Below are 25,513 nucleotides of genomic sequence, written 5' to 3'. Positions count from 1 at the left end.
CCTTTTCCCCTTTCCCCCCCGTTTTTTAATTCCCGTCCTCTTCTTCCCATCCCTTCCCTTCCCGCATCCTCCCGGAATAATCGGGCGGCTGCCCGGGAGACGGCGGACAGAAGGAGGCGGCTCCTCCTGGGGTGGGGTGGGGGTGGGGGGGAGGGGAAGGGGAGGTGTGCGCTCTGGGTGTGCACTCTGCGTGTGCCCTGCGTGTGCACCGCATGTGCCCGGCGGACGGCGAGGCTCCCGTGTCCACCCTGGCTTCTCCCTGTCCCCCCAAGGACCCTGGCCGGAGCCGGAGAGCGGAGTGGGTGAGTGGGTGGGTGTTTTGGGGGTCGGGAAGGTGGTTGCACCAGGGGGACAAGGGGCTCAGAGCTGGACAAGGGGCTCCGACCACCCCCAAATCTGCCTCCTCTCCAAGCTGGGGGTGGGGTCCGGTCTCCTGGAGCCGGCGGGGGTCGACCCCCCCCCAAAACCCATCTTCCAACCTGGTCCCTTCAACTTCCCAAACGTCCTCCGTCCCAGCCGGAGCCTCTCGGGATCCAGCCTGGAGAAAATGGGGCGCCCCCACTCTCCATCCCCCCCCCCCAAGTCATCCTCCCTTCTCCCCTCCCTCTCTCCTTCTCATCCCCCTCCTCCCCCTCTTGCAACCCAGGCATCCCAGGCCCCCAGTGTGCGCCTGGGAGGGCTGGAGAAGCACTTGGATGGATCCCGGTCTCCCCAACAAATTCCAGTAACGAAACACATTTATCCCAGGGTGGACCGGTGAGCTATTTGGTGGGGGGACTTGAGCAAGGGGCTACAGCTGCTGCTGCTTGGGGGGTAACTCTCACCCCTTGCCCCCTCTCCTATCCCTCCACCCCCGGCAGGGTCCATCCTTTTATTCCACGCTCTGGGAAATGCTGAGTGTTGGAGAAGCATCCCCTCCTTCCTTTTCTATCATCAGCTTCTTGGAGGTTCCAGTTCCCCGGAGCAAAAGCTCCCTAAGTTCGCAGGGAAAAACTAGCTGGAGGAAAGGGTATTTGCGTCTGAGCGATGCTCCGAGTTTTAAGGATCAAAAGGAGGAAACGTGGGAGCAGCACAGCATCACACCGATCCATCTTTCGTCCGAGCTGCTCGCTGAGACCCACTGCCCAACCCCACCCCGTCTCTGAGGATCGAAATAGCAAACCTTTAAATGTTTTAAGTGCTGAGATGTTTATCAGACAAACCATTCACCTTGGATCCTGGCGGTTATTAAGGGGTTCGACGTGGTCCACTTGGTTGAACGGACAGTTTAATTTGGAGTGGTGGGGGGAAAGGGGCTTTATGTTTTCAGTTAATTGTGAAGTGTTTGCTTCTCACTTTCTGAAAAGTTACTGTGTGTGAAGAATGTTGAGGAAACAGTTTGAATCCCCCGTGCCAAATGAGTAATGCGTTTAGCCCGCCGGGAATTAATCCCAGAAAATTACAGAGGTTAACTAAACATATAAACCACAGATTCGGAGCTGGCGAAACAAAATCTCGTGGAAAAGGACGGAAGATGTATTCAACTGGTCCACTGAAAGGATCCTTTTTCTTTTTACATCTCGTTCAAGAAACAACCACCCGGACTTGTCCGCCGCCTGAAAATACAAACTATTCGGCTAACGGGCCCTGGGCATTTCGTGTACCTTATGCCCAACGCTGTGGTGAGGGAGATGCAAGATAGTCAATATCAGAGTCCCTGTCCCGCAAGGAGCTCACCGCAGTTTCAAACTGATTTGAAACATGAGTAGCATCGTTTAGTCGGAGTTTGGGATGACTCCGGGCAAGTCTGTGGTGCGTTTGAAATTGCAGTGACCTAACAGGAATCTCATCTTGGCCAGATCGGGTAGTTGCATAACTTGAAAGAAGAGAGTCAGTGTAAAATGATCTGCTTCTGTTGTGGTGGTGGTGTGATGGGGTGTGTGTGTGCATGTATGTATGGGTGGGTGTGTATCTGTGTCACCCGTGTGTTTTGGGAAGAGCATAAGGAAAGACAAAATCTTAGTGTGCCGGCTATATTGCACTGAAGACCTGATCAGTAATATTTTCAATTTATTAAAACGTTTCCTCTTTACATGTCAGAGCTTCCCATTAGAGGCAGTCGATGTGTCAGTGGCATATACTGAACACTTACTCTACCCAGAACGCTGTACTAAACATTTGGAAGAGTATGGTGTAGAGGATAGATCACGGGCCTGGGAGTCAGAAGGCCCCGGGTTCTGATTCCAGCTCTGCCTCTTCTCTGCTGGGTGGCCTTGGGCAAGTCACTTCATTTTTCTGTGACTCAATTCCCTCATCTGTAAATTGGGGATTAAGACAGTGAGCCCCACGTGGGACAGGGACTGTATCCAACTCGATTTGGTTGTATCCACCCCTGAGCTTTATTCAGTGCCTGGCACATAGTAAGCGCCTAACGAATACCACAATTATTATTATTATTATGATATAACAGAATTGGTAGACATGTTCCCTGCCCTTAAGGAGCTTACAGTCTTGAGTGGGAGACAGACATTAACATAAGCCCGGTGTGGGCAGGGATTCTCTCTCTTCATTGCTGAATTGTACTTTCCAAGCATTTAGTACAGTGCTCTGCACTCAGTAAGTGCTCAGTAAATAGGATTTAATGAATGAATGAATGAGTAAACGAATAAAGGACAGTTACGGACATAAATACTGTGGGATTAAGGGTGGGGTAGACAAAGGGTGAAAACCCAAGTGCATCTGATTCATCTTTGTCGTTGTCACCTCAGATAGGAAGGGGAAAATAAGCTCTCTCCTGTCACAGCACGTTTTGGCTATAAAGCTGTTGGGGGAGTAAGAGAATATTTGTCCGATCTCAAGTGTCTGCATACAGCGTGACAGTGTTAGAGGAAATGGTTGTGCCCATGCATGCAGCATTAGATATGTGCCAAAAACCACAATCACCTTGTGGGCAGTGTTCATGCTTTTCCCCTTTGTTGAACTGTCTTAATTCTTTGGTACCATGCTTGTCACACAGTGGGTGCTCAATAAACAGGATGGACTGATTGGATGAGTGCAGAGAATCAGTCAATCAATAGTATTTAGTGAGTGCTCACTGCATGCGGAGCACTGTATTGAGCAGTACAGAGCAGCAGAGTGGATTGATCACAGACCTGGGAGTCAGAAGGGTCTGGGTTCTAATCCCAGCGCTGCCACCTGTCTATGTGACCTTGGGCGAACCACTTTACTTCTCTGGGACTCAGTTACCTCATCTGTAAAATGGGGATTTAGACTGTGAGCTCCATGCGGGACGTGGACTGTGTCCAACCTATATAGCTTGTATCTACCCAGGGGTTAGTACAGTGCCTGGCACATAGCAAGTGCTTAACAAATACTTAAAAAAAGCAGTGCCTGGGAGTATACACTTCAACAGAGTTGGTAGACACTTTTCTGCCCAGAGGGAGTTTACAGCCTAGAGCACTGTACTAGAGAAGCAGAATGGCTGAGCGGCCTTGAGCAATTCATTTCACTGCTCCCTGCCTCAGTTTACCTCATCTGTAAAACAGGGATTATGACTGTGACCTCCATGTGGGACAGGGACTGTGTCCAACCTGATTAACATGTATCTACCCCAGTGCTTAGAACAGTGCTTGGAACATAAGGTTAGCACTTAAATATTATTATTATTATGAGGGTAAAGGTGTTGCTGATGGAGATACATTTTTTAAAAAACATGACCACCAGGAACATTTTCTATGCCTATTTAGTGTTTCTCATTACCCTGAGGCAAGCTTTTGCTGAGTGACTTGGTCAGTCCTTCTAGGCTGTAAGCTCACTGTGGGCAGGGAATGTGTCTATCAACTCCATCATATTGGACTCTCCTAAGTGCTCAATACAGTGCTTTACACACAGTAAGGCCTCAATAAATGTGATTGAATGAATGAATCAAAAACGATAGTTGTGAGCGTGCGTGCTCAGGTCTGGATCCAGAGCAAGTTTTCCTTAAGAGGGGATTCTGCAAGAATGTCACCCCTTCGTTTTTGGAGGACGGTACAATATTTAGTTTGGTGCTCTGCACACAGCAGGCATTCAATTAATCCTACGGATTGACCAACAGATTGATCGAGGTACACACCTGGACATTTCCAAAGGTTTCGGCGAATTACAGAATGTTCTGAGCCTCATTGTTCCACTATTGGTATATTCATAGTAGATATATTATTGCTTTGGTAATATGCTTTAAAAATGGGAACTCATGTTTAAGAACAGCTGTTACCGTGCCTCTGTTTGCCGTGAAGGCAGGAAGGGTTTGGGTGAACACAGAATTACATTCTCATTTTGCATTACCTAGCAGCTGTTATTTTAGGTGACCACATCCACAGAAATGAAGAAACTTTAAGCATCGGCTAATTGAGCAATTGGATTTCTACCGACACCAGAAACCGTTTCTGACTCAGAATGGCCAGTTTTCGGCAAATTAGATAAATGAAAACAACAAAGACTAGCACTTTTTTTTTTTTGGTTGGCGGGGGGGAGGGTATTGGCATCCTTCCAATCTTTTGGGATGCCTGATCCTTATCAGTTAATCAATCAACCAATCAGTAGTGTTTATTGAGAGCTTACTGTGTGTAGAGCACTGTATTAAGAACTTGGGAGATCGCAGTACATCAGAATTGATAGACACATTACCTGCTCACAGAGAACTCACCATCGAGAAGAACCTTGATGGCAACTCTCCATTTTTGAAAGTGCTTTTAATAATGGTATTTCTTAAGCCATTACTGTGTGCCAAGCACTGTTCTAAGCACAGGGGTAGGTACAATTTAATCAGGTTGGACACAGTCCCTGTTCCACACGGAGCGCACAGTCAATCAGTGGTTGTTCCCCCCCACCCCTTTCCCTCTGCTCCTCCTCCCCTCTCCTCCCCCCGCCACTGCCCTCTGCTCTTCCCCCTTTCCCTCCCCTCAGCACTGTGCATATTTGTATATATTATTTATTACCCTGTTTATTTGGTTAATGAGGTGTATATCTCCCTGATTCTATTTATGCTTGATGATGTTGTTTTGTTCTGTTTTGCTTTGCTGTCTCCCCCATTTAGACTGTGAGCCCTTTATTGGGCAGGAATTGTCTCTACCTGTTGCCGAATTGTACATTTCAAGTGCTTAGTACAGTGGTCTGCACATTTAAGCACTCAGTAAATACTATTGAATGAATGAATATTTGCCGAGAGCTTACTAAGTGCAAAGCACCGTACTAAGCGCTTGCGGGAGTACAATACAACAAAATTAGCAGATGTATTTACTGCCCGTAATGTGCTTACAGTTTATAATCTTAGTAGGAGAGAGTAGGATTTAATCCCCACTTTATAGATGGGGTACCTGAGGTACAGAGAAGATGTAAGTTGTAACTTTAAAAAGTTAATGTGAAAGTGTGCTGATTGTCTTGATGCTTTCTCCCTAATTCTTTTTAAGGTATCTGTTAGGCCCTTACTATGTGCCAGGCATTGAACTAAGCACTGGGGTAAGTACAAGCTAATAGGTTGGACATGGTCCCCGTCCCAAACGGGGCTCACAGTCTTAAAACCCATTTTAGAGATGAGGTCACTGAGGCACAGAGAAATGAAGCAACTTGCACAAGGTCAAGTCAATTTAGTGCCTGATTTAGCAACGTGACCTAGTGGAAAAAGCATAGTCATGAAGGACATTCATTCATTCATTTATTCAATAGTATTTATTGAGCGCTTACTATGTGCAGAGCACTGTACTAAGCGCTTGGGATGAACAAGTCGGCAACAGATAGAGACAGTCCCTGCCGTTTGATGGGCTTACAGTCTAATCGGGGGAGATGGACAGAGAAGAACAATGGCGATAAATAGAGTCAAGGGGAAGAACATCTCGTAAAAACAATGGCAACTAAATAGAATCGAGGCGATGTACAATTCATTAACAAAATAAATAGGGTAATGAAAATATATACAGTTGAGGTCATAAACAATGGTTAGAGGGATGGCTTACCCAACTTAGGCTTCTGCCTCCAAACGTTGGGAGTATCGAAGTAGTGGGTGCCGATTACACGGGAGTGTCCTTCCCTCATCCCTCTTCACCCCCGCCCCCCGGTGCTTGGGCTAGAATAATAATTAATAATAATTATGGTACTTGTTAAGCATTCGCTATGTACAAATCACTGTTCTAAACTCTGGGGCTAGATTCAAATTAAGCAGGTTGGACACATGGGGCTCACGGTCTCAATCTCCATTTTACAGATGAGGGAACTGAGGCCCAGAGGAGTGAAGTGACTTGCCCAAGGTCACACAGCTGACAAGTGGCGGAGCTGGGATTAGAACCCATGACCTTCTGACCCCCAGGCCCGGGATCTAGCCATTAGGCCATGCTGCTTCTCTGATTCAAGGTTAGGGATTAATCAGTCGATCAATCAGTAGAACCATCATTCATCATTCATTTCATTCATTTATTCATTCAGTCAATCATATTTATTGAGTGCTTACTGTGTGCAGAACGCTGTACTAAGCGCTTGGGAGAGGACAATGGAACAATAGACTGACAGACTATTATTGTCTTACGAGCTGACTGTTACTGTCTACAGTCTATTACTGTCTTACAAGTCTAATATGAGCTTATAGTCCAAAGGGGGAGAACAGACTAGAAAGGGAGAACAGTGCTCACTGTGTGCAGAGCACTGTATTAAGCACTTGGGAGAGTACAATATAAGAGAGTTGGGAGATAAGTTCCCTGCCCATGGTGGACCATTAAAATCCTCCCCCACCCTCTACTTTCCACGTCCATCCCTAACTTTCCCTCCATTGGACCATTTTAGACCTCTTAGATGTATCCATGATAATGGAGACCAAACAGCTCGTTAAGCAGGAAGGAAGACGGTTTCAGGTTTTTCCAGGAATTCCCAAAAGACTGGGACTTAAAAAAAAATAATGAGAAAATGTGTTATCTTGATAATTCTCCCTCATTTAATGGCTAATTTAACAGCATGGCCTAATCTTGGTATTTGTTAAGCGCTTACTATGTGCCGAGCACTGTTCTAAGCACTGGGGTGGACACAAGGGAATCAGGTTGTCCCACGTGGGGCTCACAGTCTTAATCCCCATTTTACAGATGAGGTAACTGAGGCACCGAGAAGTTAAGTGACTTGCCCAAAGTCACACAGCCGACAAATGGCCGAGCCGGGATTTGAACTCATGACCTCTGACTCCAAAGCCCATGCTCTTTCCACTGAGCCACGCTGCTTCCATGGCCTAGTGGAAAGAGCATAGCCCTAGGAGTCGCAGGACCTGGGTCCTAACCCCAACTCTGCCACGTGTTTTCTGAGGGACTTTGGCAAGTCTCTTCACTGTGTCTCAGTTACCCCATCTATAAAATGGGGATTAAATTCTACTCCCTCGTGCTTAGACTGCGAGCCCCATGTGGGACAGGGACTGTGTCCAACCTGATGAACTTGTATCTACTCCTGTGCTCAGAACCGTACTTAGCATACACTAAGCTCTTAAGAAGTATCATCATTATTTATTTATTCATTCATTCATTCAATAGTATTTATTGAGCGCTTACTATGTGCAGAGCACTGTACTAAGCGCTTGGGATGAACAAGTCGGCAACAGATAGAGACAGTCCCTGCCGTTTGACGGGCTTACGGTCTAATCGGGGGAGACGGACAGACGAGAACAATGGCACTAAACAGCGTCAAGGGGAAGAACATCTCGTAAAATATTTATTTAGAGGTCTTCTCCTTAATCGATTCAGGCCCCATCAGAGTCATAAAGGACCAGTAAAATATTTCCCAGTTAACGAGCGTGGATCTCAGTGTGCCTGCCCTTTCATCATTTGAAAGTCATCGGGTAGAATTCCAGATCTTCTTTGCACTGCAGAGAAATGAACCATCAGAAGATCGATCTTTTCCACAAAATCTTCATTAGATCCAAATGGAGAACTGAGTCATATACGCGGTGTAGCTCATACTTACATGCTGTTGGTTTTTTTAAAAATAATTCAATTAACTGCCATGAATCTATTATAGCCCAGTCTTTACACCAAGGAAATAATTTTCCAAATCACTTTTGTCCTTCAGCTTTGATTCCATTCCTCTCCCAGTGTCAGTAATTGATCTTTGTTAAAATGGTTGTCATTAGTTTGTGGATGATTAGATACACCATCTATCAATCTCCATTACTAGATTGAAAAATTCAGGGTCAGAAAATTGGGCTTTAAACTTTCTTCCGGTGGGTTGAAGTGGGGTTTGGATAAATTCTTGGATGAGAGGTCCAAACTGAATATTCAGAGAAAAAAGTTAATCAAGGGCATTCACTGAGTACTTACTGGGTGCAGACACTGTATTAAGCACTTGGGAGAGTATAATATAGAAGAGTGGGTAGGCATAAGGAGTTTGTGGTTTAGAGGGGGAGAGTGGGAAGGTAAGTTAAGGCTAAGAGTTAGAGTTAAGGTGTCACTAACCATTAATAATAATAAATTATTAAATAACTATGGTATCTGTTAAGTGCTTACATTGTGCCAGACACTGTACTAAGTGCTGGGGTGAATACAAGCAAATTGAGTTGGCCACAGTCCCTGTCCCACGTGGGGCTGCCAGTCTCAATCCCCATTTTCCAGATGAGGTCACTGAGGCCCAGAGAAGTGAAAGGACTTGCCCAAGGTCACACAGCAGACAAGTGGCAGATCTAGGATTAGAACCCATAACCTTCTGACTCCTAGGCCTGTGCTCTATCCACTACCCCACCTTATGAAAGAGGGTTATCATCAGCCAGCTCCTCCATTGCCTCCGTCGGAGAGACAGAATCCTGGGCTGGATAACCTGTCGATCATGGCATTGTTTATGTCACGATCGTGTAATCGAGGCATTGAACACGTGTAGTTCACAACCAATCTGCAATCTAAAACTATTGCCGTAATATTTATCGACTGCTCGACCATCTGCAGAGCCTTGTACAAGGAGCTTGGGAGAGCACACCAGAAGTAGCTCAAAGAGCTACCCATCTAATTAAAGGTTTGTTGATTTAATTATAATAAAAGTTCACTATGCTTCCTTTCTTTGGGCCAAGGTAGTTCAAGTCAATCAATCAGTCGGCTGGGTGTGGAGAACTGTACTAAGTGCTTGGAAGAGTACGATTAATAAATAGACACTATCTCTGCCCTTGTGGAGTTTGTAATCTAGTTTGGGAAACAGACACTAAAAAAATTTCCAGAAAAAAGAGGGGATAGGTTTTTTTGTGTTTTTTTTTTAAGGTACTTGTTATGTTACTATGTTTCATAAACTTACTATGTTTCAAACGCTGTTCTAAGCTCTGGTATAGGTATGGGTTAGTTAGGTCGGGCCCAGTCCCTGGCCTGCAAGGGCCTTGCAGTCTAAGGAGGGAGAACAGGAATTGAATCTCCATTTTAAGTTGGGGAAACTGAGGCATAGAGAAGTGAAGTGACTCACCCAAGGTCAGGCAGTCGACAAATGTCAGAGCTGGGATTGGAAACTAGGTCCTCTGACTTCCAGGCCTGTGCTCTTTAGAGAAGCAGCATGGCTCAGTGGAAAGTGCACGAGCTTGGAAGTCAGAAGTCGTGGATTCTAAACCCGGCTCCGCCACTTGTCTGCTGTGTGACTTTGGGCAGGTCATTTAACTTCTCCGTGCCTCGGTGACCTCATCTGTAAAATGGGGATTCAGACTGCGAGCCCCTCCTGGGACCACCTGATAACCTTGTATCTCCCCCAGCTCTTAGAACAGTGCTCAGTACATAGTAAGCACTTAACAAATACCATCATTATTATTTCCACTAGGCCATGTTGCTTCTTAGTAGATAGTTGCATAATATTTGCCTGAGTCAGTCCTTAGGTAGAAGGGTTTGTGAGATGTGAATTGAACCGCTACTGACTTTTGTGGGCCCCGCAGTGCTTAAGAGATGCCGGAGTTCTAAAGTGATCTTTGAGGGGACTAAAATCTGGGGAAGATGAGACATTAATGGGAAAAGTCCTCTTGGAGGAGGTCACTGTATAGCATTTATTGACTCCTTACTGGATGTGGAAAGATCAAAGACGTGATCATTTTCTACAGTTCGTCCAGCCTCTGTAGAGTGCATACTCCTTGTAAGCAGGGAACAAGGGGCTTTTTGGTTTTCTACTTTGAAGCACTTATTACAGTACATCGCACCAAGACTATTACTACTACTAGTCAGTCATTCGTATTTATTGAGCGCTCGCTGTGTGTAGTGCACTGTACTAAGTGCTTGGGGGAGTACACTAGAATAATATAAAACACATTCTTCCTCCTCCTCCTTCCACCACCACTTTTATTCCTCAATTCAAAGTGGGGACGTAGTCCGAATTGCTCCTGAACAAAATCCCGGAGTTTGGAGTGCGTGTTAGCCATGTTGGTGACAAACTCGAGGGAAAAAAAATGGAGACTTTTACTTCACTTCCTAAACAGTATTCTTCAGAGACAATGCACACCCTATCTGATAAACATACGTTCATTACTGTGTCCCACCTGGTTATCTTGGATCTACCCCAGCGGTTAGAACGGTGTTTGACACATAGTAAGTGCTTAACAAATACTGTCATTATTATTATTATTTTCCATTAGGCTCATATAGGCACCCAGCAGCCCAGTTATCAGCAAAACATTGTAAAAATCAACCCCAATAATGATTGTGGTCTATGTTCAATGCTTAATACGGGCCAGGCACCTTACTAAGAGCTGGGGTTTATACAGGCAAAGTGGGGTGGACGCAGTCCTTTTCCCACATGGAAAGGTTCACAGTTTGAATCCCTATTTTACACATGAGGTAACTGAAGTCCAGAGAAGTGACATGACTTGACTAAGGCCACACAGCAGACAAGTGGTGGAGCCGGAATTAGAACCCGTGATCTTCTGACTCCCAGGCCCGTGCTCTATCCGCTGCACCATGCTGATTCCCTAACCACGAACAACAATACTCATTCATTCAATAGTATTTATTGAGCGCTTACTATGTGCAGAGCACTGTACTAAGCACTTGGAATGTACAAATCGAGAGGATGAGTTCTGTTCCCCAAGAACTCCAGCCCCTCAGGGGAACAGTTCCACTGACGTCGGCATTCACAGCAAATTTTCACAGGTCATCTTGTTGGGAATGCATTTCAAGACCGTTTGGAGTAGGGGTCAATCATTCATTCCTTCAATCTTATTTATTGAGTGCTTACTGTGTGCAAAGCACTGTACTAAGCACTTGGAAAGAACAATCCAGCAACAGATGAGATGGCGCTTTGCCCCTGGAAATCTGTCAATTTGTAGGTGCTCAGTCACTGGGTCTTAATTGAATTCTGCAGCTAACTCTCCACCGTTAAAACCTTAGCCCTCCTGTGCAGTGAACAGTGACCATGTACAGCGATGCGGCTGAAATAAGGTCTGCCATTTGGACATGAATATAGGGCAGTCACCTTCACTTTCCTGAAACAGGGAGATCTAAAGGACTGGGATAAAGACCTAGACGGAAAGGGACCTGGAGTTCTTCGAAAAAATGTAGATGAACTGAAAAATGAGGTCCCGTTGGAACGATGCTACACTGGTGGTTCCGTTTTGAATGACCACTTGGCTCTTTACTTCCCCCACTTACCTAGGAAAAAGGAGCAAGATGACTTGGGGATTATTTCTGTTTTTTTCTTGAAGTTGTGCTGGAATATGGGGGACTTATGCAGAGCTCTTTCTGGCTAATGCTGAGTGTTTTATGAGAGGTTCTCATGGGAAACCCAAGGGCACAAATACACTTAGACGATTGCCTCAACAGAATCTCCCATTTCATCATTTCTCAGTTTAATTTTCTTCATGAAATCTTTTGTGTTTCAGATCCGCCGTTCGGAACGCGATGTTTCGGCCTAGGCTCCTTGCTGTCTTACTGCAGTGGGGTAAGTCGTCGGCCAGCGTGGTGAGGGACAGGTTGGGAGAGGTCTGGTCCTCCTGTATTATGTACTTGTTAAGCACCTACTATGTGCCAAGTACCGTTCTAAGATCTGGGGTGGATACAACCTAATCAGGTTGGACACGGTCCCTGTCCCACATGGGGTTCACACTCTTAATCCCCCTTTTACAGATGAGGTAACCGAGGCCCAGAGAAGTGAAGTGACTTGCCCAACATCACACAGCAAAACGTCAGAGTTAGGATTAGAACCCAGATCCTTCTGAGTCCAAGGCCTGAACTCTATCCACTAGGCCATACTGCTTCTCAACTTCTCTGACCCTCAGATGCCTGCAAAATGGCAATTAGCTTTGTGTTCTCCCTCCTACTTAGGCTGAGACTGTCTGATCTGATTCTCTTGGCTCTCCCCTGGCTCTCGGTACAGTGTTTGGGACATAATAATAATAATAATTATAATAATAACCATGGTATGTGTTAAGTGCTAACTATGTGCCAGTCACTTTACTAAGCACTGGGGTGGGTACAGGTTAATCAGGTTGAACACAGTCCCCGTCCCACGTGGGGCTCATAATCTCAATCCCCATCTTCCAGATGAGGGAACTGAGGCCCAGAGAAGTGAAGTGACTTGTCCAAGATCACGCAGTAGACGGGGGCAGAGTCAGGATTGGAACATAGTTAGCGCTGCATAAATACCACTGTGATTGTTCTTCTTCTCCCTAAAGGTGGCGGTGAGCTGGGCTGGCAAAATGGCCATTTCCAATCCAGCCCACTCACCCCTTCATCGCTCCTCTCCCTGAGCCCCTTTCCAGCTCAGGTCTCTCCCTCGAACATGGTGCACCAGCGTTGTCCTCAACCCCCTGTTGTCCACGAAAAAGTCTCCAATAACCAGCCACCCTGCTTGGCACCCCTCTAGACTACAAGCTCGTTGTGGACAGGGAATGCATCCGTTACTCTGTTATATAGCACTCTCCCAAGCACTTAGTACCACACTCTGCACACAGTAAGCTCTCAATAAATACAACTAGCTGACTAAGAGGCACGTTCATCCAGATGATCAATCTCTCTGTTGCCTACACAGACATACTGCTACGTTCTTGTCATTTCAATATAATCATCATCAGATTGCAGGCTCATTTTCTGTTCAACCAACTGAATCCTCCAACTAGAGTAAAAAAAAAAATGATCATTACATCTTTTTGGCTTTGCGTGCCAAGAATGAGGAAAGCAGCATGGCTGGGAAGCAGTGAAGCTTAGTGGACAGAGCCCAGGCCTGGGAGTCAGAAGGTCATGGGTTCTAATTCCGGCTCTGCCACTCATCTGCTCTGTGACCTAGTGTAAGTCACTTCACTTATCTGCACCTCAGTTGCCTCATCTGGCAAATGGGGTTTAAGAGGGTGAACCCTATGTGGGACAGGGACTGTGTTCAACGTGATTAGCTTGTATCTTTCTCAGCGTTCAAAACAGTGCTTGGCACATAGTAAGTCCTTAACAAGTACCATAATGGTTATTATTAATTATTTTTACACAATCACCCCAAAAAGATCAGGCCTGAAAGGGTGAGAATCTACTTCTTCAGCCTCCTCCTGTTATTTGCCAGTCTGGTTTAAAAATTCTGAATTTGTCATCTGGGTTGTGACTGAGCCTCATTTATTATGAAATCTCTAAGTTATGTATTATGAATTATTCATTTATATCAATGGCTGCCTCCTCCTCTAGAACATAAGCTTGTCTGGATAGAACAAGTCTTTCAAATCCACTGCACTGTACTCTCCCAAGTGCTTAGTATAGTCTCTGCACACAGTAAGTGCTCAATAATTACCATTGATTGATTGAGTGAAATCGAGATTTTTTTTCACCCCCAAATTTGCCTTTCAGTGCCGCCTTTAAAATTTTACCCATTTGGTGGTGTTATGGGCAAAAGGTCAAAGGATAAAGCTCCTATGCATCTGTCTGTAGAGTATTTCTCAGAGTAATGTTGGGCCAGAAATCAGGTTCCTAGTTTGCCACCATTTTTGAAATATCCTGATTATTTAGGGGCTTCATGTCCAGTTTGTGGATTATTCAGCCCTCTTGTTACAAAGAGTTCTAGAAAATCATGCTCCTCGCTTGATTTAATTATATTTTTGAGACAAGTACACTCTCTGAAAAAAATAGCATCATGTATTTGGAGCAAGCTCTTAGTGGGTCCATTAACTACCCACTGTTTCTGCATCATAAAATGTGGTGTCTTCACTCTCGCATTTAACACTGGGCAGCAGTTTTCCACATTACAACAAGAAAGATGCTTGTTTTTCTTAGCAAGACGTGGTTGACCTTGGGGCTCCAGTGGGGTGAGGGACTTTTTTTAAAAAAAGGAGGTCAGGGATTATAGCCTGAAATTATTTTAGGATAACAATCTACTCTAGACTGTAAGCTTGTAGCGGGCAGGGAATGTGTCTGTTTATTGTTGTACTCTCCAAGCCCTTAGTACAGTGCTTGGCCCACTATAAGTGCTCATTAAATACAATTGAATGACTACTATTACTACTAATAATAACAATAATAACTATGGTATTTATTAAATTCTTACTTTGTACCAAGCACTGTACTACATTCTGGGGTTGATACAAGCTAATGAGGTTGGACGCAGTCCTTATCCCACATGGAGCTCACTGTCTAGGGAGAACAGTTATCGAATCCCCATTTCACAGATGAAGAAAGCGAGGCACAGAACAGTCAACTGACTTGCCCAAGGTCTCACAGCAGGAAAGTAACAGAGCTGATTTTAGACTCGTGGGCTGCACTGCTGCTCTCATTTCCTTGAGTTTGTTTTCACATTCAACTCTCAAATCAGACTCTCCCAATCTATTAGCGACTCAGTGCAGAGGAGGATCGACAAATCGGCCGGTCAGTGGTACTTACTGAGCACTTTGTGCAGGGCACTGTACTAAGCATTGGGGAGAATACAGGGCAACGGAGTCGATAAACCTGGTCCCTGCCCACAGGGTGCTTGCATTCTAGAGATAGAGTGACTTAGATTACTTGGTTAGTTAGTTCCGCCCAGGCTCTGGGAATGGGGCCGTAAACGTTAGTTGCCCTGCTTCGAGAAGTGAAACCGAACTGCTGGGAAGAAAGAGGACCCAGGCAGCCTCCAGAGCGGACATAATAGATAATCCCTCATGGGCAGCACTGAGCACTGTGCTAGATATTATGTAGACACATGGTTTGTGTCCAATGACATGCTTAAAGCCTCGATGAAAGAGCCCCTTGCATATGACTCAGTTCAGATGCAGTGTGTCACCATGGGGAAGCGATTTCTGCTAGGTTTCCTATTATTTTTATATTACTGTGAAATGCTACAGGGCGTCAGTTGTGGTATGCCGAAGTAGCATATAATGATTATTACATTTAAAAGTAATTACTAAATGCCAAGCACTGGGCTAAGCACTGGGCTAGAAACCAGATAATTGGATTATCAATCGGTGGCATTAATCAGGCACTTACTGTGTGCAGAGCACTCTACTAAGCATTTGGGAGAGGGAAATGTGCCTGCTAATGCTGTTGCACTATCTGAAGCGCTTAGTACAGTGCTCTGCACACAATAACCACTCAATATATGCCATTGATTGGAGTACAGTACAGTGGAGTTGGTAAACACATTCCCTGCCCATAATAATAATATGAATAATAATAATAATAATAATAGCAGCAATTGTGATACTTATTGTTTGCTCTGAGCCAGGCATGGTACTAAGCACCAGGGTGAATACAGGCAAATCCATTTGGACACAGTTCCTTTCCCATATGGGGCTCACAGTATTAATCCCATTTTCCAGATGAGGTGACTGAGGCCCAGAGAATTAAAGTGACTTAACCAAGATCACACAGCAGACAAATGGAGGAGCTGGGATTAGAACCCAGGTCCTTCTTTCTCCCAATCCCGAGCTCACAACAAGCTTACAGTCTAGAGGGGTGATCAAGCCCCTTCCCCATCCCACATTGGGTTGGTATTTTCGATTACCATTACATCACACACAGTCCTCGTTAGATATTGACACCCTATTTGTTTAGGTTATCATCATTACACGGTAGGCATAACCCATTTTAGATCACATATGGTCATTATTCTGTTTTCTTACTCTCTTTTGTCCTCCCAGATTTTATCCAGCTGCTGGTGGCCCGGGACACGACATTCCAAATCCCCCCTTGGAGTTTCACCTGGTCATGCGTGGCCCCAGATCAAACCTCGGAATTCCCCGTGGCCGTGGAGGGGTCGTGGAGCGGTCGGCGGCTGACCGGGGACCAAGGGGCCATGGAGGCGAGGTCTAATTGGAGCGATGCCTCACTGCTCCTGCTGGAGTCCAAGGAGAGCCTCCGCTGCTGCCTCTGGAGCAGTCAACAGAAAAATCGTTCCTTGCCCGGAGACGGCCTAGAAGAGAAGTCTTGCATTTCTTCACCAGTACCCACCTCTGCCCTTCAGCCAACTGGTAATAATAATAATAATAATGGTATTTGTTAAGCGCTTACTATGTGCCAAGCATCATCCTAGGTGCTGGGGTAGATACAAGTCAATCAGGTTGGCTCACAGTCTTAATCCCCCTTTTACAGATGAGGTAACTGGGGTCCAGAGAAGTGAAGTGACTTGACCGAGCTCACACAGCAGACAAGTGGTGGAGCCGGAATTAGAACCCAGGTCCTTCTGACTCCCAGATCTGTGATCTTTCCACTACACTATACTTCTTCAGCAGTAGATCTGAAGCAACCTACCTTATCAGGCGAAGAGAGTTTTGAGGGTTTTTTTGTGGTATTTGTTAAGCCCTTACTATGGGCCGGGTACTCTACTAAGCCCTCGAGTGGATACAAGTTAAACTGGTTGGACACAGTCCCTGTTCCAAATGGGGCTCAAGATCTTAATCCCCATTTTATGGATGAGGGAATTGAGGCACAGAGAAGTCAAGCAATTTGCCTAAACTCACACAGCAGGCAAAGGGTGGAGCCAGGATTAGAATCCAGATCCTTCTGACTCCCAGGCCCGTGCTCTATCCACTAGGCCATACTGCTTCCCTGAGTTGGTTTCCCATCCCACTAGAGTGAAACAACAGTAGAAGTAGAATGGTGTAGTGGATAGAACATGGATCTTGTCTGTTGTGTGACTTTAGACAAATCACTTCACTTCTCTGTGCTTCAGTTCCCTCATCTGTAAAATGGGGATTAAGGCCATTAGCCCCATTTGGGACAGGGACTGTGTCCAAACTCTTTATCTTGTATCCACTCCAGCATTTAGTAGAGCACCTGGCCCATAGTAAGTGCTTACTTACTATTAAATAAATTAAATAATACCATTAAATAAATTAAATAAATAAAGAATACCATTAAATAAATACTTACCATTAAGTACCATTAAAAAAACAGAAGACCCTATGTGCTGATAGGGATGCCTACCCACTGAATTCAAAGTTGGGGTTTCCATTTGATGGGTCCCCAGTTCTGGCCTCTGACCATATGCAGGGCAGTCAGAAGTCCAGTGAGCCCAGACCAAAAGGAAGAAATAATATCGATAATAATAATGTTGGTATTTGTTAAGCGCTTACTATGTGCAGAGCACTGTTCTAAGCGCTGGGGTAGACACAGGGGAATCAGGTTGTCCCACGTGGGGCTCACAGTCTTCATCCCCATTTTACAGATGAGGGAACTGAGGCACAGAGAAGTTAAGTGACTTGCCCACAGTCACACAGCTGACAAGTGGCAGAGCTGGGATTCGAACTCATGAGCCCTGACTCCAAAGCCCGTGCTCTTTCCACTGCGCCACGCTGCTGGTCATTTTGCAAGGCAATTTCTTTCTTTCAGCTCTATCTTCTACATGAAAGAATGCTTAAATTCACCTTAACATTGGGGCAAAATGTTCCCCTTTGCCTGTTTTCAGAAAAAAAAAAAACCACAAACAAAAAATCCATTGGAATCATTTTCAGTCAGTCAATCAGTATTGACTGAGAGCCTACTGAATGACTTGGGAAAGCCTTGTCTTGTCTTTTGCTTTCGAATCATCTCCGACCCATAGCGAGGCCCCGGGCACGTCTCTCTCACAACGCCCCGCTCTCCATCTGCAATCGTTCGGGTAGTGGATCCGTAGAGTTTTCTTGGTAAAAATAGGGAAGTGGTTTCCTTTGCCTACTTCCATTCAGTAAACTTGAGTATCCACCCTTGACTCTCTCCCGTGCCGCCGCTGCCCAGGCCAGGTGGGTTTTGACTTGTAGCAGATTGTCTTCCCCTCGCTAGCCACTGCCCGAGTTAGGAATGGAATGGGTAGGCCTCTGTATGACTCTCCCTCCCGTAGCTAAGACTGGTAGCTTGGGACAGTACAGTTGAATTATACCGTATTATAATAGAATTCTATTAATAATAATAATGTTGGTATTTGTTAAGCGCTTATTATGTGCAGAACACTGTTCTAAGCGCTGGGATAGATAAAGGGTAATCAGTTGGTCCCACGTGAGGCTCACAGTTAATCCCCATTTTACAGACGAGGTAACTGAGGCACAGAGAAGTTAAATGACTTACCCACAGTCACACAGCTGACATTACAATAAGTACAATAGAATTATACTGCACTCTCCCAAGACTGAGCAGACATCATCCTTTCTCTCAAGGAGCTTATAGTCTAGCAAGGGAGACACACTAAAATACTCTATAGATACGGAAGAAGATGGAGTACAGATATGTTCTCTTGACTGTAAGCTACTTGTGAGAAGGGAATGTGTCTAATAACCCTGTTATATTAGGCTCTCCCAAGTGTTTAGTGCATATATAGCACCGTAGAAAAGATCCATTGATTGATGTGTTGATGAACGAGCACTTAATAATAATAATAATAATAATAACGTTGGTATTTGTTAAGCACTTACTATGTTCAGAGGACTGTTCTAAGCGCTGGGGGAGATACAGGGTAATCAGGTTGTCCCACGTGAGGGTCACAGTTAATCCCCATTTGACAGATGAGGTAACTGAGGCACAGAGAAGCGAAGTGACTTGCCCACAATCACAGAGCTTAAGGAATAGAGTGTGGGCCCAAAAGCACTATGGGTAGTTGTGTCTACATAAGTGCCTATAGAAAGAAAAATAAAAGCTCGCAAGCAGAATAAGGTGGAATTAATTTGTTTTTTTTTGATCGACTGATCCCGAATTAGCCTATTTGCTGGGCCAACTCTGATGTGAATTTAATACTTTTTTAATGCTCAATATTCAAAAGGAGACACTGTTTTCTGGAGGAGGGAGGCATCCTTATCAGTGATTTTTACTGAGTGCCTATTGTATACAGAGCAGCGTACTCAGCATTTCAGAGCACAAGAGTAACAATAATAATAATAATGTTGGTATTTGTTAAGCGCTTACTAATGCAGAGCACTGTTCTAAGTGCTGGGGTAGAGACAGGGGAATGAGGTTGTCCCACGTGAGGCTCACAGTCTTCATCCCCATTTTACAGATGAGGGAACTGAGGCAAGTTACACAGCTGACAAAGGGCAGATGTTCCCTGCATTCCGGGAGCTTAGAACTTAATGAGGTAAAGGGGTGGAAAGAAATTATGAGCAAATAGCAGAAGCAAGAAGAACAAGAACTGAAGAAGCTGCAATGTGCAGTGGAAAAGCCCATGTAAGTCATTTCGCTCGTGTGCCTCAGTTTTCTCATCTTTAAAATGGGGATTCAATTCCTATTCTCCCTCCTACTTAGACTGTGAACCTCACGTGGGACAGGGACTGGGTTCCACCTGATTAACACATTTCTATCTCCAAACTTAGAACAGTACCGGATGCGTAGTAAGAGCTCAAATACCATGTTGATAATAATAAGTACAGTGCCTAGCTCTCGAAAGGCCCTCAGCGTATACTGTAATTTGTTTGTTTTTTACTCAGTTGCAAGTTGGAACATCCTCTGTTGGACGAAAGGAGACTTAAAGACTTTCATTTGCCATCTAACGACATTTTCTAAGATATCTTTCAAGAGTTATGACTTCAGGCTTCGCCTTTTATACGTCATGTAAGTACTCAATAAGCAGACTTGGTTCCCTTGCATAATACAATTCTTTGTTACGCATCTTGAGATCCAAAGAGTGGATTTCCTCTTCTCCCACTCCTGTGGTGTCCTTGCACTTGGACTTCCTTTATTCACCCCGCCTTCAGCCTCACAGTACTTACATACATAGCCATAATTTACTGATTTCTACTAATGTCTGTCTCTCTCTCTACACGGTAAACTCACTTTGGGCAAGGGAATGTGACTGTTATATTGTTATATCATAGTCACCCCAGCGCTTAGTACAGTGCTCTGCACTCGGTACATGCTCAACAAATCCAATCGATCGATCGATTGAATTTTCCCGAGTGCCAGTGGAGAATTAGGGCACATTTTTCCAACAGCGTACAGCTGTCTGGACAGAACTGGATGCAGCGTTGGAAGGATCGGTCGTGGACGGATCTGGTCAGAGAGGTCAATTAGAATGTGGGGTTAGAGGAGAGCTGAGTGCGTTCCATCCTCAGATGGTCATTTGGTTATCATCTGTTTCGAACACAAGGCAGTCAGACCCTCATGGGTATTCATTACCCCACTGAAGCGGCATGGCCTAGTGGATAGAGCCCGGGCCTGGGAATCAGAAGGACCTGGGCTCTAGTCCCGGCTCCTCCACTTGTCTGCTGGATGACCTTGGGCAAGTCGCTCCATTTCTCTGGGCCTCAGTTCCTTCATCTGTAAAATGGGGATTAAGACTGTGAGCCCCATGTGAGACAGAGACTCTGTCCAACCCCATTTGCTTGTATCAACCCCAGGGCTTAATTCAGGGCCTGACACATAGTACGCACTTCTCATGTCACAACTCTTATTATTATTATCATTAGTAAATAGCAGAGATATGATTAGAACCCAGGTCTTTCGACTCTCAGGATCATACTTAATCCATTAGGCCACGCTACTTCCCACCAAGGAGGCAGCAAGGCCTGTTGGGGAGAGCACGGGTTGGTTTCACTCATTCATTCATTCAATCATATTTATTGAGCGCTTACTGTGTGCAAAGCACTGTACTAAGTGCTTGGAAAGTACAATTTGGCAACTGATAGAGACAATCCCTACCCAACAATGGGCTCATAGTCTAGAAACGGGCTCACAATATACAGCAGTAGGCTTGTTATGAAATGTTGCTTTTCATTACCACCTTTTGATGCTCCAAGGCATTGATCTGTGAATCTGTGCCTTTTTATCACTCCCTCTTGGCATCAGGCATTGGTCTGGGAGGCTGCCCTTCTCTATTGCCCCTTGGTGGTACTAGGGCATAGTTCTGTTACCCTGCAACTTTATATCACCTTCCGGTGGCAATGATTTTTTTTTTTCCCATGGTGTCTGTGAAGCCCTTGCTATGTCCCAACCACTGAACTAAGTGCTGGTTTAGAGATAAGATCGTCAGATTGGACGGAGTCCAGGTCCCACATGGGGCCCCCAATCCTAATCCCCATAAAGATTAAAGGGGAGTTGCAGCATGGTTTCAATCCCTGCTCTGCCGCTGGCCTGCTGAATGACCTTGGGCAAGTCATTTAGCCTCTCCGGACCTCAGTTTCCCCATGTGTCAAATGGGGATAAAATACCCACTCCTCCCAATCCCTCAGATTGGAAACTCCATGTGGGACAGGGTCTAGGTTAGTTCCGCTCCTTACTTATCAACCTCAGGACTCAAGTCCACACTTGGACCATAGTAAGTGTGTAAATACTTAGTAAATGCCATCATTATTATTGTTGAGGTAATTTCTATTCAGGAATGATATTTTGGAAGAGCTCCCTTCCCCATAATTGATGCATTCTTTCAGAAAGAAGCCAGGGCCTTGGAGACTCATATTTGGCTACTGACGTTTTTTCCTCCCCGCAAAAAAATGGCCCACTGGGGAAAAGGCTAGAGAGTCAACGACCCCCCAAACCATTCACTGAGTTGGCCAGGGAGAGGTGGGAGTTGGGGAAAAGGTTGTGAAGGATTTAGTGCGGGTTGTCGGGGCGAGGCGTTGGGCTTTTTACAGGCTGCATTTCCCAAGCTCTTTGTCCCCTGGCATTTGAAACCAGTGTGTATTTGGAAGGAAATTGAATCTGCGTGGATTTGATTTGTTTACACTTAACAAATCAAAGTTTCAGAAGGATTGTTTGATGTCCAAAAAAGTCTTAGGATCGTTTCTGGAAGTCTTTCGTCAGGCGACCGAGGAAAAGTATTTGCTCAGTTGACCAGCCAGAAAAATTGGTGGATTATCCCTTTCAGACCGGCTGGAACCTGGAAAGACTTTCACCCCCTCAAATGCCAACTTCTGCTCTTTGCCCTTGACAAAACCCGATCCCTTGAGTAGGTGGGAGAAGAGACAGGCCCTGTAGGAGGAGCTCATGCACAAGTATTGAATAATAATATTAATAATAATAATAACTGTGGGATTTGGAGAAGCAGCATGGTGTAGTGGATAGAGCACGGGCTTGGGAGTCAGAAGGTCATGAGTTCTAATCCTGGCTCTACCACTTGTCTGCTGTGTGACCTTGGGCAAGTCACTTTACTTCTCTACGCCTCAGTTACCTCAATGCCTCAGCCCCACATGGGACTGGAACTTTGTCCAACATGATTTGCTTGGATCCACCCCAACGCTTAGTACAGTGCCTGGCACATAGTAAGTGCTTAACAAATAACACAATTATTATTACTACTACTATTATTACTACTTGGCACTTAACTTGTTGCCAAGCACCGAACTAAGCACTGGAATAGCTACAAACTAATTAGTTTGAACACAGTCCATGTCCCACATGGGGCTCACACTCTTAATCCCCATTGTACAAATGAGGGAACTGAGGCCCAGAGAAGAGACTTGACCAAGGTCACACAGCAGACAAGTGGAGAATCAGGATTAGAATCCAAGTCCTTCTGACTCCCAGGCCTGGGCTCTATCTAATAAGCTACGCTATTTCTCTATCATTGCCTTGTCTCTCTAGGGAAGAGACGAGGTAACAAAGCCCTCCAGTAGAGCTCTCCTTATCCTCCCACCTTCCCCTCTGCAAAATTCCAAGCCTCAGCCCTCACCAGTTCAACCCACAACTTGTGGGTCCCTCCCTCCCTCCTTCCCTGCTTCAAGGAGTTCCAACTGCCTGATCAACCTGGTGGCCTTTCTCTGATCCCACCCTCAGCTCTCAATCAATCAATGGATCAGGAGTTCTTTTCCTGAAGGCCTACTGTGAGCAGAGTTTGGGAAACTCCAGAAGGATTTAATAGACGTATCCCTGCCTTTAAGAAGCTTTTAATCTAATGGGGGAGGTGGAGTCCAGAGTAAATTGCGGGTAGGAGGAAGTGCTTTGATGGCAAAAGAAGGGCCGATGGGGAAGTCGGGGGAGAGAGAATGAGGAGATCGGAAATCAATCAGGAAAGCCACCTGTAATTTCAGCTTTGAAAAGCCACCTGTAATTTCAGCTTTGAAAATGGGAAGAGTGGTGATTTGGCAAGCATGAAGGGGGAGGGAGTTCCAGGCGGGGGGTGGGGAGGGCTTGAGAAGAGGTCGGTGGTGGGAGAGATGAGGACGAGGCCCAGTGAGTCGTTTAATCATGGGTTTAGGCCTCCGTCAAGTCCTTCCTAAATTCTGACGGACCAGATATTCGAGCAATGTTCGAATAGCACGGTTTTCAAGCACCTCTCTTAAGAGTGCCTACCTGGGTCTCCAGCACCTCCAGATTGACTCCAGAAGTGCCTTGAAATTTCCTCGATGCACCCTGTGCCTCCTCTCACTGGGAAAATAGAAAAAGAGGAGCCACTGAGAGGGAAATAAACCCTTTCCATGCTAGGAAAATTGCACATCTGCTCCTCCCACCCACTCCTTCCAAACTTACTCTCTCCACTCTTCCACCTCCATCTCCCTGCACATACTGGTCCCATGGCTGGAAATCCTCTTCCTCCCCCGTTCGGCAGACCACCACTCTCCCAATATTCAAATCCCTTTTAAAATAAAAACCCTCATCTCTTCCTACAAGCCTTCTCTGCTTAATACCCAATAGTCCAAACCATACCACCCTACCAGCCACATCCAGGACTTATATAATGATTTCTACCCATTCTGGGTATTCCGTCTATATTCACCATTCACGTAGATATTTCACTATGCATGTGATTACTCTAGTTGTAAATATTTTTTATGTCCATCTCCTCCTTTAGAAGGTGCGTTCCTTGTGGGCAGGGAACCTGTTATTTCTTTGTGTTGTACTTTCCTGATGTCTAGTGCAGTCCATTGCATCCAGAGGCTGGTCAGTAAATACAAGAATTGGAATGTGCCTAAGTTTTAGAATGGCATGGTGCCAGAAGAGGCTTCTGGTCTGAAAGAGGAGGTGCCAGTGGGCAGAATGTCAGGATCAGGGTCAGGGAAACAGCATAGCCTACTGGATAGATCACGGGCCGGGAGTTCAGGAGATATTGGGTTCTAATCCCAGCTCCTCCCCTTGTCTGATGTGCGACCTTGGGCAAGTCACTTTGCTTCTCTGGGTCTCAGTTGCCTCATCTGTGAAAAATGGGGATTAAGAGGGTGAGCCCAGTGTGGGATGGGGACTGTGTCCACCCTGATTAACTCGTATCTGCCCCAGGGCTTAGAATAGTGCTTGGCACCTAGTAGGTGCTCAACAAGTACATGTATATATATACTTGTATATATCTGTAATTTATTTATTCATCTATCTGTCCATTTATTTGTTTATATTAATGTCTGTCTCTCTCTCTGGACTGTGAGCTCGTTGTAGGCAAGAATGTGTAAGTTTGTTGTTATATTGTACTCTCCCAAGTGTTTAGTACAGTGCTTTGCACACAGTAAGCGCTCAGTAAATCCGACTGAATGAATGAATAAAAGTACCATAATTGTAATTATTATTATGCTCCCACACAGGTCAGAATTGCCCCCGGAAGACTCATCAATGATGCCCCAGAAAGACAGTTTTAAGGTCATTCCGTGCAACTGCCGAGTTCCCGAGGGCTGTGAATGTGAAATCCCCCTGCCTGCCACGAAGCTCAACTGCACTCACATCCTGTACTTGGAAATCCTAAATGAAGTGACATCTCTTCAGTCTCCTATCATGGCAACTCAACCCATCAACGTAGGTGAGTCTAAAACTCACGCGGACCATCTCAGCCCTCACTTTATAGCTGAATTCAACGAACATCCTTCCGCTGGCACGTCCAGTTTTAACGGGTGATGTCTTCTGGATCCATCCGGTCCTTTCCGCCCACATCGAGGCCACCCTGGTCCATGCTCTGACTAGACTATTATCGCATCGGCCTCCTGGCCGATCCCCCAGCCTCCAGCGAGAGGCTGAGGGATGCAATCGATTCAGACCAACTCCCTGAAGCATCGCGTGGCCCCCAGGCGAATCCACTCATCCAAACTCTCCAGTGGATCTCTGTGTCTCTTCACCTCCAACAAGAACTCCTCACCACAGCTGCTAAAGCTCCTCACTATCTGTCCCCACCTTACCTACCTGCTGTCTTCACCAATTACGCTTCAACCGTCTGCCTTCGCTCAACGCCAGAGGCGGGATGTGGGTGAGGGGTCGGTAGCGAGAAAGATGAGAGCGAGGTACAGTGATTAGATTGGCATTAGAGAAGCAAAGTGTGCGGG

General features: G+C 45.5%; 1 protein-coding gene and 1 long non-coding RNA gene across 2 annotated transcripts in view; one reads left to right on the top strand and one right to left on the bottom strand.

Annotated features, from left to right (window-relative positions):
• The first annotated feature begins 228 nt into the window (after positions 1-228).
• Positions 229-25,513, top strand: part of LEPR (leptin receptor) — a 68,270-nt gene continuing 42,985 nt past the window's right edge. The window contains exons 1-5 of the mRNA XM_039914687.1: positions 229-302; positions 11,813-11,871; positions 16,019-16,348; positions 19,769-19,892; positions 24,785-24,996. Coding sequence (XP_039770621.1) covers positions 11,832-11,871; positions 16,019-16,348; positions 19,769-19,892; positions 24,785-24,996 — 706 coding nt within the window. The 5' untranslated portion in view covers positions 229-302; positions 11,813-11,831. The remainder of the gene's footprint in view (positions 303-11,812; positions 11,872-16,018; positions 16,349-19,768; positions 19,893-24,784; positions 24,997-25,513) is intronic.
• On the bottom strand, positions 7,673-8,785 carry LOC120638986. Its single transcript, XR_005661065.1, has 2 exons — positions 8,722-8,785; positions 7,673-7,849 (listed from the first exon to the last, which is right to left on the bottom strand). It is a non-coding gene; the product is annotated as an uncharacterized LOC120638986 (long non-coding RNA).

This window comes from Ornithorhynchus anatinus, chromosome 18 (assembly GCF_004115215.2).
Source record: "Ornithorhynchus anatinus isolate Pmale09 chromosome 18, mOrnAna1.pri.v4, whole genome shotgun sequence".
Lineage (NCBI taxonomy): Eukaryota > Metazoa > Chordata > Mammalia > Monotremata > Ornithorhynchidae > Ornithorhynchus > Ornithorhynchus anatinus.
This window is presented reverse-complemented; position numbering and strand designations above follow the sequence as displayed.